This window comes from Poromitra crassiceps, assembly GCF_964638095.1.
Source record: "Poromitra crassiceps genome assembly, chromosome: 15".
NCBI classification, from domain to species: Eukaryota; Metazoa; Chordata; class Actinopteri; order Beryciformes; family Melamphaidae; genus Poromitra; species Poromitra crassiceps.
The window spans coordinates 13610625-13626571 of record NC_139634.1 but is presented as its reverse complement, the minus strand read 5'-3'; the positions used below and the strand labels follow the sequence as shown (position 1 = coordinate 13626571).

The following is a 15947-nucleotide window of genomic DNA, read 5'->3' as shown; positions in this document are numbered from 1 at the left end:
GTAATTTACATGTCTATTAGGCTACTTTACTAATACAATACATTTAACTGTTTATTCAGATTTTTTTCATTTTTCAGAATAAATATTTGAACATGATAAAAGCTAGTTAAAATGAGAAACATGACATGACAATTGTCTTCCAAATTTTTATTCTTTTCAAGTATACTGTAGCCTACTTTTTTGCATCAGATGCTGGTAATAGGCTACAGATAAATCATGAGATGCTTTTGGTGAGGCCAATTTGTATGCATTTAGTTATGCAAACAAAACGTTTGTCAGTGATAGATACACATACCATACACAGACATGTAGATGGACAATTCTCCAACATTTCACTTTTGCTCTTCACATTGCTATTGCCATTTACATTTTTCACCATCTTAGATCCATCGCACAAGCTGTTTGGCAAGGCAAAGCTTTTTAATTTGGAACTATTTCTAGACATAAAATATCCTCTGTCTATGCAGCCTACTGTGACCCCCCTATAGGAGATATAGCAGGCGATGACAGGGTGTGATGCAAGCGCATGGGAGCACCGTGTTGGCAGGTTAAAGGTCATCGTCAGACCAGCTTCTTGGCGATGAAGAAGTCTTTGAGGCGTTTCATCTGCCAGAAGCCCACCGACAGCAGAATGGAGGTCTGCACCACAGCCCACCACAACACGTTGCTGTTGGTGTCCTCACTAATCTGACGAAACATCTCTTCTTTCTCCTGGAAGAAAGGAAAGGATGTAGGGGAGAGCGAGACATGAAGCCATATTGTCAAGCTCAATAATCTCTCCTTGGAAAGGATGATCACATTTGCTATTAGCACAGTGAAAGTGCTGCCTGTTTACCCGTTGGTACTCCTGCTGCCTGGTGATGTACATCATCTGGTCTATGAGGTGCGTGAGGCTGTCCTCCATGACCTGGAAGTTGTCTTTGGGCCTCTCAACATTGGGGTCAACGGAGTGCTCTCCCATCTGGACGTCCAAATGCAGCTTCTGTACAGCAAATGAAGGAGAGTTAAAGGGATTCCACTATCTATCCAAGCTACATCATCAAAAATCTTTATAATTGTCATTACAAATATAAATATTTTCATCTTAATGTATTTACATTAGGTGGAATAAAAGCGGAGAGGGCAGAATGTAATTTGTGTGTGTGTTTGTGTGTGTGTGTGTGTGTGTGTGTGTGTATGTATATGTCCGCACTCCACAGATCTCACCAGCCGCTGTCCAGCGAAGACGGAGAACCTGGTGGAGTTGGTCTGGAAGCAGAGGAAGTGCTGACCGGAGGCGTGAGAGGTGAAGGTGAATTTAGCGCGTTTTCCATAACGCTTGGACATCAAAACCTGCACAGCAGCAAAGAGGAGAGAGACTATTAGACCAGCGTTTCGGCCTTGTTTGGTCAGATGTGGACGGGGGGGGGGAGACCAGCAGCCACATGTTTTAGTGTAATGTTACACAGATGTGTTTGCGTGTCGCTGGCCTGGTGATAAAGATCTCCTCTGAGTCCAGTACCTCATGGTTTGGGTCTCGCACTTTCACAGTGACGCCCAGGTGAGGCGAGTTGGAGTGCGTCTTCAAATCCCAGGGCTCCAGCAAGAAATAGCCTGAGGGAAAGACACACACAGATGCACGCACACACACACACACACACACACATGCACGCATGCACACACGCACATGCACACACACACACACACGCATGCATGCACACACACACGCACACACACACACACACACACACACACACACACGCACACACACATACATACATCAAGGTGAATACCAAGCCCGTAGCATTTGTGACTTGGGCTAAGCCTTTAAAATGAATAGAGATTATGTGTTATTTCTGCTTTTTAAATGTCATGCACTTTACACAACCTTTGACATATGATTGTTTGTTAAACACTAAATATCAAGTCTCCCACATTTCAGGTTACCGTGATCTTTACTATCACAGTTTTTACACATGTAGCCTCCTTCTTCTTCTTCTTCTTCTTCTTCTTCTTCTTCTTCTTCTTCTTCTTCTTCTTCTTCTTCTTCTTCTTCTTCTTCTTCTTCTTCTTCTTCTTCTTCTTCTTCTTCTCCTCCTCCTCCTCCTCCTCCTCCTCCTCCTCCTCCTCCTCCTCCTCTTCTCTGATTGTAATTGTTGCTATTGCATTTTCTAGTAGAATAAATGGAGCCTATGTAATGCATTTATATATCCCCAAAGTGCTTTATATGTCTGTGGCATATTCTGTTGTTGGCATATGCAATGTAACAGAAGAAGACTACATGTACTTTTTGACCGAAAAGTAGAAGACTATAATATAAGCCAAGTCAGAAATAATCATGCATTGTTTGCCAACTGCAATTATATGAATTGAACTAGATATATAATATGGAAGCCTATATAATATTACTGTTACGTTGCTATTGAGAATGTGAATGACACTATAGAGAAATTCCCTCCTCCCAGGACTCACCGGTCACCAGCATGTCTTCAGGAATCTCCTCAATGATGCACTTCTCCTCCAGCTCTCCAAGATCAAAATACATGGCTGCAGCCAGCATCAGGTAAGACTGGAGGAGAAACCCAACGCCTCGAAAACCCATTCTCATCCACTGTGTACTGGCAAATCAACAAAACTGCAATACAATAGACTGCAACACAACTGACAATTACAAAAATACTCTACTAACTAAAATAGTCTGTCAGTGTCACCTGCCTGCAAGTAGGTCTGTATGACCTGAAATTAAGATTGATTCGTTTTAGATAAATAACAAGACAAATTGTAGTTACATTACATCGACTACCAGCCAAATAGCTGAATATCCTATAGCTTACATGAAACCTTGTGGCTGTACGGGAGAAAGTTCTAGTGTGAGAAAGTCACAGATGCTGCTCTGAGTGACGAGCCATTCTGCTGGTGTTGTGACTGGTTCAACTGGGAGCCAATAGCAAAAGCTGATAAGACTAGCTAGACTGATTGGAGCTGGGATAGATTGTTGTCACTAGATACTGAATATAAAACAGGATCTCCTATGTTTATGGTACTGCATACATTTTGTCACCAGTATGGAAATGGGTATAAGATCTGGGCCTTTCCAGCCTTATTCCTGGCATACGCAGACATTTCCATAATCATTACAGTGAAGGAAACTCACCAATCAGTACTTGGCCTGGGCCTCTCTAGCATATAAGCCAAGTGTGTTTACTGAGGCCAGTCATGATAAGCAACCACTAGGGGAAAACGCACTAAGCATGTTAACAGTAGCCTCTTTCCAACCACACAGCCAAGTGGGCTTTAGGAGGACTACAGTAGGGCTATCTGGATCACATTAAATCAAAAGTGCTTCATTTTGAGCTATATGTTAAATTATCAACCCCCCCCCCCCCCCCAGCAAGATGCAAAAAATAATTAAAAAAAAATCTGATTTCTTTTGACATTTTATCTTCTGATCAAATGTTTATATGAGGAGGTAAATTATTGCTTGTTAATGTTATTAATCACTTCTACAGTAAGGTACCTTTTGAAATATCACTTCTTAAGTAAACCAGAATGAACCCCTCTCATATTTAGCATCTGCAAATGCTGTCATCCCTCAGAGGAAGGCGAGAATCAGATCTCTTTCTCCTCCCACACTTCAGTAGTTTGGAACTTTACACACTTTCAATACAAATACTACACCTACCTGTAAAATACTAGGTGAGATTTTAACCCCATCTCACATTTAGGATCTACAAATCCTGTCATCATTTCAGCCAGGAAAAAGCAGGGATGTCTTTTCCCTACTCTACCTCTCTATCTAACTTATTCCAAAACATCATACAATAAACACATAAAATATAAGAATATAGAATATACTAAGTATGAACTAAATAAATGAACTAAGACTGTGAATTATACACTATACTCGGTTCATACATTTCCCTCTCTGGGATATACAAATCACAAAGCATTTGTACCGGTACTCATATTCTTTCTATTTTATTGAATTTTACATAGATTTAGTTGTATCTAGGAAATAGTAACAAACAAACAAAACGTCTAAAAAAAGTTTTTTAATCTGCATTATCTTTAGTCCGAGTGAAATGTTCTCTGGTATCTCGTGATTCCAAATAAAGCTGAATTGCTTGGTTTGACCGAGCAAAACTATTTTTATAAGCAATTTACGAAATGTAGATGTAAGAAAGAATGGCAGATGAAATCTCTTGGTGCGTATGCCTAAACCGGAAGTGGGTGTGACTTTGACTCGCTATTGCTATTCAAGCTGTCACCTACAGCATGGTCTCTGTCACATGGGGGAAGGGGGCAGTTATTTGATCCGTTTTACATATTTCCACTAACATCATTCACCGAAGAAGCCATTTGCTGGACTGTTTGAAACTGTGTTCCTTCGTCCGCACTCAAAACCCCTTTTCTGAGAGCCAGGTCACTTTCTGTGCATTTGGTGTCTGTTCTACCCATCAACTCCTCCTGTCTCATAGTGGGATGCACTGCACACTGTACAGCACTGGAAGTCAACCAATGTGCCATAAAGTGAGCTGTTGGAGCCCCGACAATTTTGTATTTCATTCATATGTGAATCATTATTGGACAGACAGTTTTATCTGTTTTAAATAAATAGTTGGTGAGCACATCATATACATTTGATCCATACTACAACTTAGAATAGGGATTTCATAGTTTCTCAGTATGGTTGACCTCAGTGGGAATGCAGCCTGGCCACTAAGCTTCGTAATAGAGTTAGAGAGGTAATAGGCCTTTTACATTAACTCCTGGCTCAACCTACTGAGTGTCGCAGTTCAAAAATAAAGAACTTTGAGGTGAATGAATGAAAATATTAGATTCACTTCATTAAGACTCAACTAAACTGGCTTCGGATCACACATACACTTTCTCTGCATTTACTCCATATACTGTAGGTCTTGTAGAGTATTTTTTTGATGCTAGATTTAGGCCTAATTATACATGCCTTTTCAAGTATTGGTTTGATTCACTTCTCCTTCTCTCATTACTACATGGTGGAAATATGAGGAATATGTTAGTATAGGAATAGGATAATCAGCTCCAAAAGATCAATTGGGGAAATCCCATGTCCCCATGCCAGTCTTCCCACAGACATGCTGCCCCAATAATACATAATGCATTAGGAGCCCAAATGTAGGCTACAGTAACTTTAATCTGTATTATGGGAATCTATTTTTCTGATTTGAGAATTGATAGTGATAGTAATGAGAGACCGCACTTATTTAATTCCCAGTCCCTTTCTGACAAACTCTATCTCTTAAAACCTTCTAACCACTGAACTCACAGTATCTTTAGATGTATTTACACTTTATTGAACATTACAGAGAACAGACATATAAACAGCAATACAATTCAGTCAACTATTTTACAGCAAGATAAAAAAAAATCTTATCACAAAAATTTACTTTCTACATTGAATTAATTGTACCTCAAAAGTAAAACAATATGAATTTAATACACTGTACACTACAGGTTAGAATCCTGTCAATAAATATATTCTCTGTCTTTAGGAAAACAACCACAATGCCACTGTAAACGTTATGCTTTGATTACTGCATAGTAATAGAAAAGTATATTTGTATTTCAGTCACTTTTCTGCTTGTACCACTGAAGCACCATGATTTCCCCTGTGTCCGCTCCAATATTATTAGGATTTTCTGTGAAGTATATATTGGAGATGGAGATTGGAAGATCTTAAGTAGCATTTAGGCGGCGTTCACACCCAAAGCGCTTTTTCCAGTCAGAACGCTATGGAAATCATGTTGAGAGCGCTTCCATTGTGCACAAAACACAGCACACAGAGCAGTTTTTTTTGTGCTTCGTTTTGTTTTCCCCTGCAGTCGCTTGCACTAGAGTTTAGGACACAATGAACACATGGACGGTAGCCAGCTGGTTTTGTCTGTTTGATGTTGTTCACTGTCAACATGAAAGCCAGATTATTGCCAATGCTGGCAGCAGCGGAGGTTGAGGATCCCTCTGGGAGGAGAAAAGGTAGGATGAGTAAAAAGACGAGCAGCACGCTTTTGCTCCAAATGTTCAACTTTTTCAGCTTAAAAACACCCAGAGCGCTCCGCCAAAAAAGAGACGTCACCAGCGCTAAACGCCAGGTGCGTTCCTTGAAAGAGGAGCACGTTTAGCGCGTCCTTACAGAGAATGAATTGCAGAAAGACGCTGGCAGCTCAAATGAGTTGTGTGTGAACGCCGCCTTAGACTAATTAATTTACCCATCACTTTACATAAAAGCTACTGGGGAGTTGTAAACATGTCTATGAGCTTTGGAATACTCAACCCAATTATAATGTGAAAATGTGTTTTCAGTTATTGCTTGTGTTGGGGAAAAAAAAAGATGTTCAGCACGACGGGAAGAACAATCCCCAGACATTTTTGAAGATCTGAGAAAACAGGATCGGTGTCTACTAACTGTTTCGCCAAACTACACCTTTCTAATATTGTCAGATCTACCAATATGATTGGAGGATGATCAATGAGCTTATTTGTGAGCGGTGTTTGAGTGTTTATGTCGGGCGTGAAACCGGCGCGGACCTCTTCGTACTCTTCCTCAGTCTTCGTCCTTTCCTCCCTTTCCTCTCTTTCCTCCTCTCTTTCTTCTCCTCCTTCTCTTTCTTCTCCCTCCTGTCCTGGCCTAGTCATAAGCAGTTGTCGGGGAAGCACTTCTTCTCCTCCTCCAGCGGGGGGCAGACCACTCCGTTGTTGGCCGGGTGCATGAGGATGTAGCGTGTGCGGTGCTGCACGCCCGAGTCTCCACACTTGCCTTTGCACAAGCCCCAGGGAGACCACAACGACACCTCGCAGTCCAGAGGCGTGTCTGCAGAGAGAGGGACAATGCAGTACATTAGAACAGAGGCATGTCTGCAGAGAGAGGGGCAGTGCAGGACATTAGAACAGAGGCGTGTCTGCAGAGAGAGGGGCAGTGCAGGACATTAGAACAGAGGCATGTCTGCAGAGAGAGGGGCAGTGCAGGACATTAGAACAGAGGTGTGTCTGCAGAGATAGGGGCGGTGCAGGACATTAGAACAGAGGCGTGTCTGCAGAGAGAGGGGCGGTGCAGGACATTAGAACAGAGGTGTGTCCGCAGAGAGAGGGACAATACAGGACATTAGTCCAGAGGCGTGTCTGCAGAGAGAGGGGCAGTGCAGGACATTAGAACAGAGGCGTGTCTGCAGAGAGAGGGGCGGTGCAGGACATTAGAACAGGGATTTGATTTTGCCGCAATATAGGCCCTTTTCACAGCAACCGTTTTGAGGTGGTAAAGCAGGAAGTAAAGCAGGTGTAACCAATAACATTAATGAGGGCACTGTGTAACGCCTAAATGGAATGGAGCCATCATTAATTGTATTGGTTACACCTGCTTTAGGCTACTTCCTGCTTTACCACCTCAAAAATAGTTTGTTTTTTAGCTCTTGCAAGTTAGGGCCTTATTTCTCCCAATATACTGTATTTACCATGCTCTTTAGGAGAATGGATGAGACTTGTGAGTGGCTAATTTGATTAATCTCCCATTCATATTATTCCCATGATGTCACATGCTTTAACCTATGATCTATGATCACCTGTTAATTTATTACAATCACTTGTTATTTTCCTGCCAAGATATGTAACAAAATACTATGAATAGGTTTGACTGCAAAAGAAAGGAGCAAATACAGTATAGCAAAAATGTAGTCTATTCATACTGCATGCTGCAAATGGAAAACGGATCAACATTGATATATGTTGTGTAGCCATAATAGAAAACTTGGCAATTTTTGAAAACTATTATACATGACCTATTTCTATGTAAGCCAAAGTAAATAAGATAATGAAACAGAATTCCAATAAATGTGGCATGCTGCACGTGCAGAGCTTTACGAGTCCATACGGCTTCTCATTACAGACTCTTGGCACTGGCTGAACTGCCATATTATTTGTTTTACTGCGGCTAACTCTTTGTTTTTTTTAACCTCCTTTTATTGAGTGAATTTCTGCCGACTATGCACGCTGGTTTCCAGCACGGCCCTGCTCCCTCGTCCTACAGTTACACTCACATATGGAAGCTGAGCAGTACAGATAATGCAGCTACTGTGCAACTCCACTGAGGCAGATGTGGGATTTGGTGCCTTGCTAAAGAGAACCTCAGCTGTTCCTTAGGGATGGGAATGCATCTTTCGTCCATTTTTCTCAGCTTGTATCTTTACTGGATAGTGAAAGTGTTGAAGTGTGTCTCATGTTCTCCCTCTCTGCACCTTCTCGTATTTTGCTTAGGCGCCCTCATCCCACCTTGGTATGAGCTTGTAAGCAGCTGCTCTGTATCGCAGGCTGAGTTAAGTGAATAAGAGTAGAAAAGCAGAAGGATGTGACCAGGTACGGATGCTGGACGCAGGGGCAGATGGAACATCTGCCTTCATCTTGTGCTTCCATTAAGCATGGAGGGAGAGAGAGAGGAACACAGAAGAGGATGGGCGGCTTTCAGGGGCAAGGTTGGCTGCGTATCCATCAGCTCACTCGTCTCATTATCCATCAGTGTTACAACTCACGCTTACAAGGAGGAGCAAGGTCATTCATCACTGACTGTAATGAAACATTTGGAAATGTTCTCAACCCTGGGCAGAAGGCATAACCAAGATGGAGAGATTGATGGAGAGAGGGAAGGATAAACAGATGGACCATGGGGATCGGGGCAGGAAAGCCCAACAGTTTCTTGGCCCCCGTCTCTTGTTTGTTGATGGGTAGTCAGGGGAACAGACTGGTAATTTGTTTGTTGATGGGTAGTCAGGGGAACGGACTGGTAGTTTGTTTTTGATGGGTAGTCAGGGGAACAGACTGGTAGTTTGTTTTTGATGGGTAGTCAGGGGAACAGACTGGTAGTTTGTTTTTGATGGGTAGTCGGGGAACTGGTAGTTTGTTGATGGGTGAGGAGCCGACTGGTAGTTTGTTTGTTGATGGGTAGTCAGAGGAACAGACTGGTAGTTTGTTTGTTGATGGGTAGTCAGGGGAACCAACTGGTAGTTTGTTGATGGGTGAGGAACCGACTGGTAGTTTGTTTGTTGATGGGTGAGGAACCGACTGGTAGTTTGTTTGTTGATGGGTAGTCAGGGGAACAGACTGGTAGCATGATGCTGAGTCAAACCTTTACAGACACCCGCACAATGGATCTGATTACTGCTGTTAGCTTTACTGCCAGCTTGATACGCAATTTTCACTTTCTGTGCTGTCAGGAGGACTGCACTTGATTATTGTTTGTTTATATAAAAACTATGATTTTTCTCTCTGTATCACATTGCAGGCCATCAGTCATGCAGACAATTGGTCAGATTGGCTGACACACTTTCCATTTTCCAAGCCATTCTTTTACCTTGCACGTTCCTTGCAGTTGGGCTTTTGACTCTCAACACTGCACTGTGCCACAGAGGGTCTTAAAGTTTAACAGCCTGGGTAACGACATGAAGTCAATCCAGCTTCACCTCAGGATCGTTGTTAAAACATACATTACGTGCCTGCATCCCATTTTGGGTCACGCCCCATAATTTAAGAAACGCTGCTGTACATAATTTCCGCTCTTTTCTTGAACGTCTCTTTTGCTTTCTCAGTCTCTCATCTTTAGACTGTCTCGCTGGATGCCAGATGTGCCGCTGGCATTTTCTGACGCTTTCCTGGTGTGTGTGTGTGTGGGTGGCCTGTAATGGTTCCCAAATGCTTTCAGATGAGTCAGCAAATACCAAGTTGCTAGAATTGTTAAATCCTTGCTTTTCAGCTTGGCAACAGAGAGTTGTTGTTGCTGTATGAGATAGGATACATGGTAGCATAACAGTGGAGAGGTGGAAATATGTCAGAAACGTGAAGTGGATTCAAACCTGCTCTAAAGGTTTTAAAAGTGCACTAATCCTGCAATGTACAAGTGCCGTACACGTTGTATTTGAGTATCGTTACATAAACAGACTGCAGTGCAGCGCATCATCTGCTGTGCTGAGAAGGTAATCGGATGCAACCTGCCCATCCCTCCAGGACCTGTATGCAGCCAGGACACTGAAGCGGTCTCGCAAGATCATGGCCGACCATGATGGCCACAAACTCTTCAAGCCACTCCCCCACGGCAAGAGATTGGGATATTGAAGAATGGGGTTTTTCAATATCTTTGTGCTAAGAGTGTTTCATCAATTCTGCATGAGACTTACGTATGAGCTTCTCTTCGATCTCGTTGTCTGTCGGCAGCAGATTGGACTGGGTGGGCTCCAGAGGGAGGCTGATGATCTGATTGGTCTTCTTTACCCTGGTCAGCGTTACCTTGGCGATGGGTGGGAGGTGCTTCAGGCGGGGGTAGAAGAAGGAGTTGGCGGGGTGGCTTGGAAAGGAAGAGGTGATCTACAGAGAGGAGAGAAGGACCAGGCATGGCATGATGAATTACCTGGAGATGCTTGCTGGTGGTGATTGGGATGAGTGGGGATGAGTAAGTTACAACTGACAACGCATGATGATTATCAACAGCATATACAAAGTGTTACTGCTAATAATAAACTTCCATCAATGTAATAATGTTCCTCTTAAAATAATACATTTCGCATTAATGTAATAACAGTTACTTAGTAAAAATGCAGTAACTTTTGTCTGTTACAGTAACATCTTTACATTATTATGTTTTATTACAATAACAAGAAAGTTGACATTTTCAGGTTTCAAAAATGTAAGAATTGAACTGATGGTCTAATGGTCAAAATCCAATGCACAAATGTCACCCATTTGCAAATTTGGTCATTAACAATGCAGCTACTATGATTCGACAACAGCTGTGAATACTCTTTGTGTGTTTTAATGGTCAAAGGTCATGACTGGCGTTTAGCATTCCATACCATTAACACAAATTATATTTCCCCCTAGTGGATCAACTTGAAGCTCAAGTTTGACTTGGCACACAGTTCTTGGCCCACCTGTGTTACTTTGTCCTGTGGGATGGTCTCGAAGTTAGGAGAGGAGAAGGTGAAGCCGCTGTCGGTTCCCGCGTCGTACGGGAACAGCTCCAGCGTCACCTTGTCTTTCCATTGGTCGCCCTCGCACAGGTCAATACTGTCCACGCCCACAAACCAGTCCGGGCTGGGTACGATGCGCACGAGAAACGACAGCTGCACGTGGAGAGGTGGAAGTAGAGCATGGGTGAAGGAGGCGGGGCGTAAAGAGAGGAAGATGAGGGGCGAGGGGGTGGAGAGAGGGTGGAGAGTCGGGGGGTAAAGAGAGGAAGATGAGGGGCGGGGGGGTGGAGAGAGGGGGTGGAGAGGGGGTGGAGAGAGGGGATGGAGATTGGGAGAGAAAGTGAGATAGGGAGAGAAGAAGAGAAAGACAGCAGGGGTGTTATTTTATGGTCCTATAGGTTAATGGCTCATTGCCTGTCAGTGGATAAGGGGTTAACCTTATGTTCTGCCAGTAGGGCACTGGGTTAAAGCCACACACGTGAGATCGGGGGTTATGGGGCGGTATTGTGTCAATTAATTTTCCATTCAACTATTTCTAAATAGAAATTACAACTACAATTCAATTTCAAATGGAGGAGCATTCATATTGAGTAATATTTTCAGAGGTTTCACAGGAGTTAAGAGACTCATTATAACATCGATCCCGTTTATATGATTTTGAACAGAGGTTAATTGTCAAGATAGGAAACTTTCTAGTTTTAGAATACCAAAGGATCTCCGAATGACACTTAGTATCCTGTTTAAGTGGCAGATAAATTGACACATTCTACCATTTGGGAACAGTGTTTTACATCCTCACACCAAGTGAGAACAGTGATATTTCACTGTGCTAGAATGTGTTCACTTTAAAGCAGGCATGTATCACACCCCATATGACATGTGGATGCAGTACTGGGTATCAGTAGTCCAAAAAGTCATACTTCTAACATGAGGAACACTCTCCTCTCCCATCTCTCTCAACACTCCCTCCCCCTCCTTCCCTGGTCCAACTCTGACACCGTGTTTAGTCAGAAGAATCCCCGACTCTTTTATGACCTACCAGGAGACTCATCAGACAGGAGCTTAACAGCCGACCCCCTGCCGAGTTTAGATACTTCGTAGACACATAAATTAGGCGCCTTGCACATTTTAAGCAGCCTTTGGGATGTGCTGGTGGAAGGAGCAGTTTAGCACTATTTAAAAATGTTACTGCCTCAACCTGCCTAAAACAAAATCCATGTGCCATAATCTACCGATCTGTACAATATATTGTTTATTCTGCAAATAAAGAGTGGGAGTATGGCAAGTTCCCTGGCTGAAAAAGACAGTTGAAATTAACCCTTGCCTAACACTTATACTGCAGGACTAAAGATCTCCCTTTGTTGTTGCAAAAGGCAATTGAGAGCCATTATTCATGAACATTTCTCGAGCAATTAATTTCCACAGCCTCTGAGCCAGGCGGAGGAAAGCGTCGTGCCCCCTCTTTGTGATGTCGTGCGGTGACCCGTCAAGACGAAGGAGGAGGCCTGTGACGTATTTCTGAGCCTGACCCAGATTTGAAGGAGCCCAGGTGTTCGAGCGACTTACATAGGAGTGCCTGGCGAAGACCTCAAACTGTGTCTTCATCTGGCCAGAGCCTCCCGTCGCAGCGGGAGCGGAGAGGAGCCCGTAAACGCTCTGGATGCGAGAGCCGGCCGCCTCCACCTCCTTCATGAGCGCCCACGCCTCGCCTCTCTCTGTGAACTCCCTCACTCCGTTGCTGGCAAAGTCATTACGTTGCCACATGTGATAGTCGGTGCTGTGCGTCACCCCTAAAGAGGAGAGACAGACGGATGGGAGAGGATGAGCTCATTTAGGTCTAAGAGGAGAGACAGAGAGGATGAGAGAGGATGAGCTTTGTTTAAGTCTAAGAGGAGAGACAGAGAGGATGAGCACGTTTAGGTCTAAGAGGAGAGACAGAGAGGATGAGCACGTTTAGGTCTAAGAGGAGAGACAGAGAGGATGAGCACGTTTAGGTCTAAGAGGAGAGACAGAGAGGATGAGAGAGGATGAGCTTTGTTTAAGTCTAAGAGGAGAGACAGAGAGGATGAGCACGTTTAGGTCTAAGAGGAGAGACAGAGAGGTTGAGAGAGGATGGGAGAGGATGAGCTTGTTTAGGTCTAAGAGGAGAGACAGAGGATGAGCTCGTTTAGGTCTAAGAGGAGAGACAGAGAGGTTGAGAGAGGATGAGCTCATTTAGGTCTAAGAGGAGAGACAGAGAGGTTGAGAGAGGATGAGCTCATTTAGGTCTAAGAGGAGAGACAGAGAGGATGAGCTCATTTAGGTCTAAGAGGAGAGACAGAGAGGATGAGCACGTTTAGGTCTAAGAGGAGAGACAGAGAGGATGAGAGAGGATGAGCTCATTTAGGTCTAAGAGGAGAGACAGAGAGGATGAGCACGTTTAGGTCTAAGAGGAGAGACAGAGAGGATGAGCTCATTTAGGTCTAAGAGGAGAGACAGAGAGGATGAGCACGTTTAGGTCTAAGAGGAGAGACAGAGAGGATGAGCACGTTTAGGTCTAAGAGGAGAGACAGAGAGGTTGAGAGAGGATGAGCTCCTTTAGGTCTAAGAGGAGAGACAGAGAGGATGAGAGAGGATGAACTCATTTAGGTCTTGCGACAGGTATTGACAGTTAGTCCTGATTGATAACTTTGTTTGCATTTTGCAAAGGGACAAACGGGATGCTATGAAGCATTGTTTGCTGTCATTTTCTATCTGAATATAAGGAGGCTGCATGCCATTATGTGCTAATATCTTAGGCAATACTTAGCATTACTGCAAGATTCCCATCGTTCTACACAAGTCTACTGTATACTCACCAATTGGGAACAGCATTTCCCCCCCCAGATTTCCCCCCCCCCCCCTTTTCTCCCCAATTGTACTTGGCCAATTCCCTCTGCTGCCCCGGTCGCTGCCCCGCCCCCTCTGCCGATGTGGGGAGAGCCGTAGACACACACATGCTTCCTCCGACACATGTGCAGTTGCCAGCCACTTCTTTTCTCTTGACAGCGTCGAGCTCCACCGGCAGGACATGGGAGGATCACGCTATTCCCACCGGTTGGGAACAGCATTTACGGTAATAGGATCCTCTATTCTACTAACGAATTGGAGACTTTTTTTCCTACATTTCCTTCCTATATACAGACCAATCAGGGCATTGTTTTTACACCAGCTTCCTCAATACTCATAAGTCAGATTGAGGCACTGGGCAACAGGTCATGAGATAGGGGAATCACCAATCGAAGACATTTTTCTACATGCTGTGTGTTCCTGTGTATGCATGTTCCTATATGCTGACCAATAAGAATACTGCTCCACTCACCAATCAGATTAGACCACTGTGCAGGGGGTCGGTAGACGGGGTACTGCTTAGGGAAAGCCGCCTGGGTCCACTTGCCATGGAAGGTGAGGCTGTACTGGGCGGTTTCGGGGGCGCTGCAGATGGGCCCGTCCGTGGGAACGGGCATGGGATGAATACCGGGGGGCGAGAAGCTCAAAGTCAGCGCCAGCATCATGACCGCAAACCCCAAGGGGGAGACAGCGTTTCTTGTGGGATCCATGATAATGAGGGCTGGATGGGAGAGGAAGAGGGGGTAAGAGAGGGTTGGGATGTTGGGGGAAGATGGGTAGGTGTAGAGACAAAGAGACAGGGAGAGAGAGAGAGCTCAGTGATGTCATTTGAGATATTCAGACTTGCAACCAGTCCTCTCGCTTTCAGATCCGAGACATGACAAGGATGACAGGAGTGAAAGGACGACGACGACAACGCCTCTGTCTGCGGCATCGGTGTCGGGTTTAACAAGTGGTGCGTCAGAGGGAAAGAATCTCACTTCAAAACATTTTCCACGGTTTCTCCAGCTCAGCTGTGACTTGTAAACTCCACAGTGGGAGATTGGCACCAAGGGGCGGTTAGATTCATTCAATTTAGATGCATACTGTATGGTGGGTGTTTGGCTGCTGTAGTTTTCAGTGGCACTCTGCAGTCCTGCTTTAGGTATCTTATCTATTATGGACGGCATTGTTATACACGCTGACAAACCAATACTTTGACACTCTTTGATGACAGCAACATGGCACCCATCTTGATGGTAGCAACGTGGCACCCATCTTGCAACCGTGCCGAACTCTGTTAATGACTTTTGCATGGTGCGTACTTACCTATCTCTACAACTGTCACAAGTCCTGCTCACTAACAGACTGTGTGTTTCATACATTATCTCTACAGCTGTCACAAGTCCTGCTCACTAACAGACTGTGTTTCATACATTATCTCTACAACTGTCACAAGTCCTGCTAACTAACAGACTGTTTCATACATTATCTGTCACAAGTCCTGCTCACTAACATACTGTTTCATACATTATCTGTCACAAGTCCTGCTCACTAACAGACTGTGTTTCATGCATGATCTCTACAACTGTCACAAGTCCTGCTCACTAACAGACTGTTTCATACATTATCTGTCACAAGTCCTGCTAACTAACAGACTGTTTCATACATTATCTGTTGCAAGTCCTGCTAACTAACAGACTGTTTCATACGTTATCTGTCACAAGTCCTGCTCACTAACACACTGTTTCATACATTGTCTGTCACAAGTCCTGCTCACTAACACACTGTTTCATACATTATCTGTCACAAGTCCTGCTCACTAACAGACTGTGTTTCATGCATTATCTTGAATTAATCATATGTGGTCAGTCTCTGATTCATGAAGAGACCGGTGCTTTATTCAAACATGTCTGCCAATGCATGTTCCAGGGTGGAATATGCATTCAGTATCAAGCACATCCTGTCTTCTAAGTGATATGTACATGAATAGGATGCACACACAGTGATGTGCAACCTATGTATTGTATAGTCAGGTATCACACCTAATGCATGACAATCTAGAGCTAATCAATCCTTTTACAGATAGGGATGAAATAATTTGCACTTAATATTGTTGTATTTTTACAAGAATACCTG

The 15947-nt window shown here is 43.9% G+C and overlaps 2 protein-coding genes across 2 annotated transcripts; both read right to left on the bottom strand.

Annotated features, from left to right (window-relative positions):
* Positions 1-561: 561 nt before the first annotated feature.
* On the bottom strand, positions 562-2581 carry LOC310789900 (transmembrane emp24 domain-containing protein 11; the record flags this gene model as incomplete). The annotated part of the gene is made up of 5 exons (XM_083651609.1): positions 562-711; positions 836-982; positions 1207-1332; positions 1502-1593; positions 2452-2581. The coding sequence occupies 5 exons, from the start codon at positions 2579-2581 to the stop codon at positions 562-564; spliced, it is 645 nt and encodes a 214-aa protein (XP_083507735.1).
* A 2849-nt stretch (positions 2582-5430) lies between these two features.
* Positions 5431-14539, bottom strand: spon2b (spondin 2b, extracellular matrix protein; the record flags this gene model as incomplete). Its single annotated transcript, XM_083651747.1, has 5 exons — positions 5431-6826; positions 10173-10359; positions 10923-11114; positions 12528-12751; positions 14302-14539. The coding sequence occupies 5 exons, from the start codon at positions 14537-14539 to the stop codon at positions 6648-6650; spliced, it is 1020 nt and encodes a 339-aa protein (XP_083507873.1). The 3' UTR covers positions 5431-6647.
* Positions 14540-15947: the final 1408 nt, after the last annotated feature.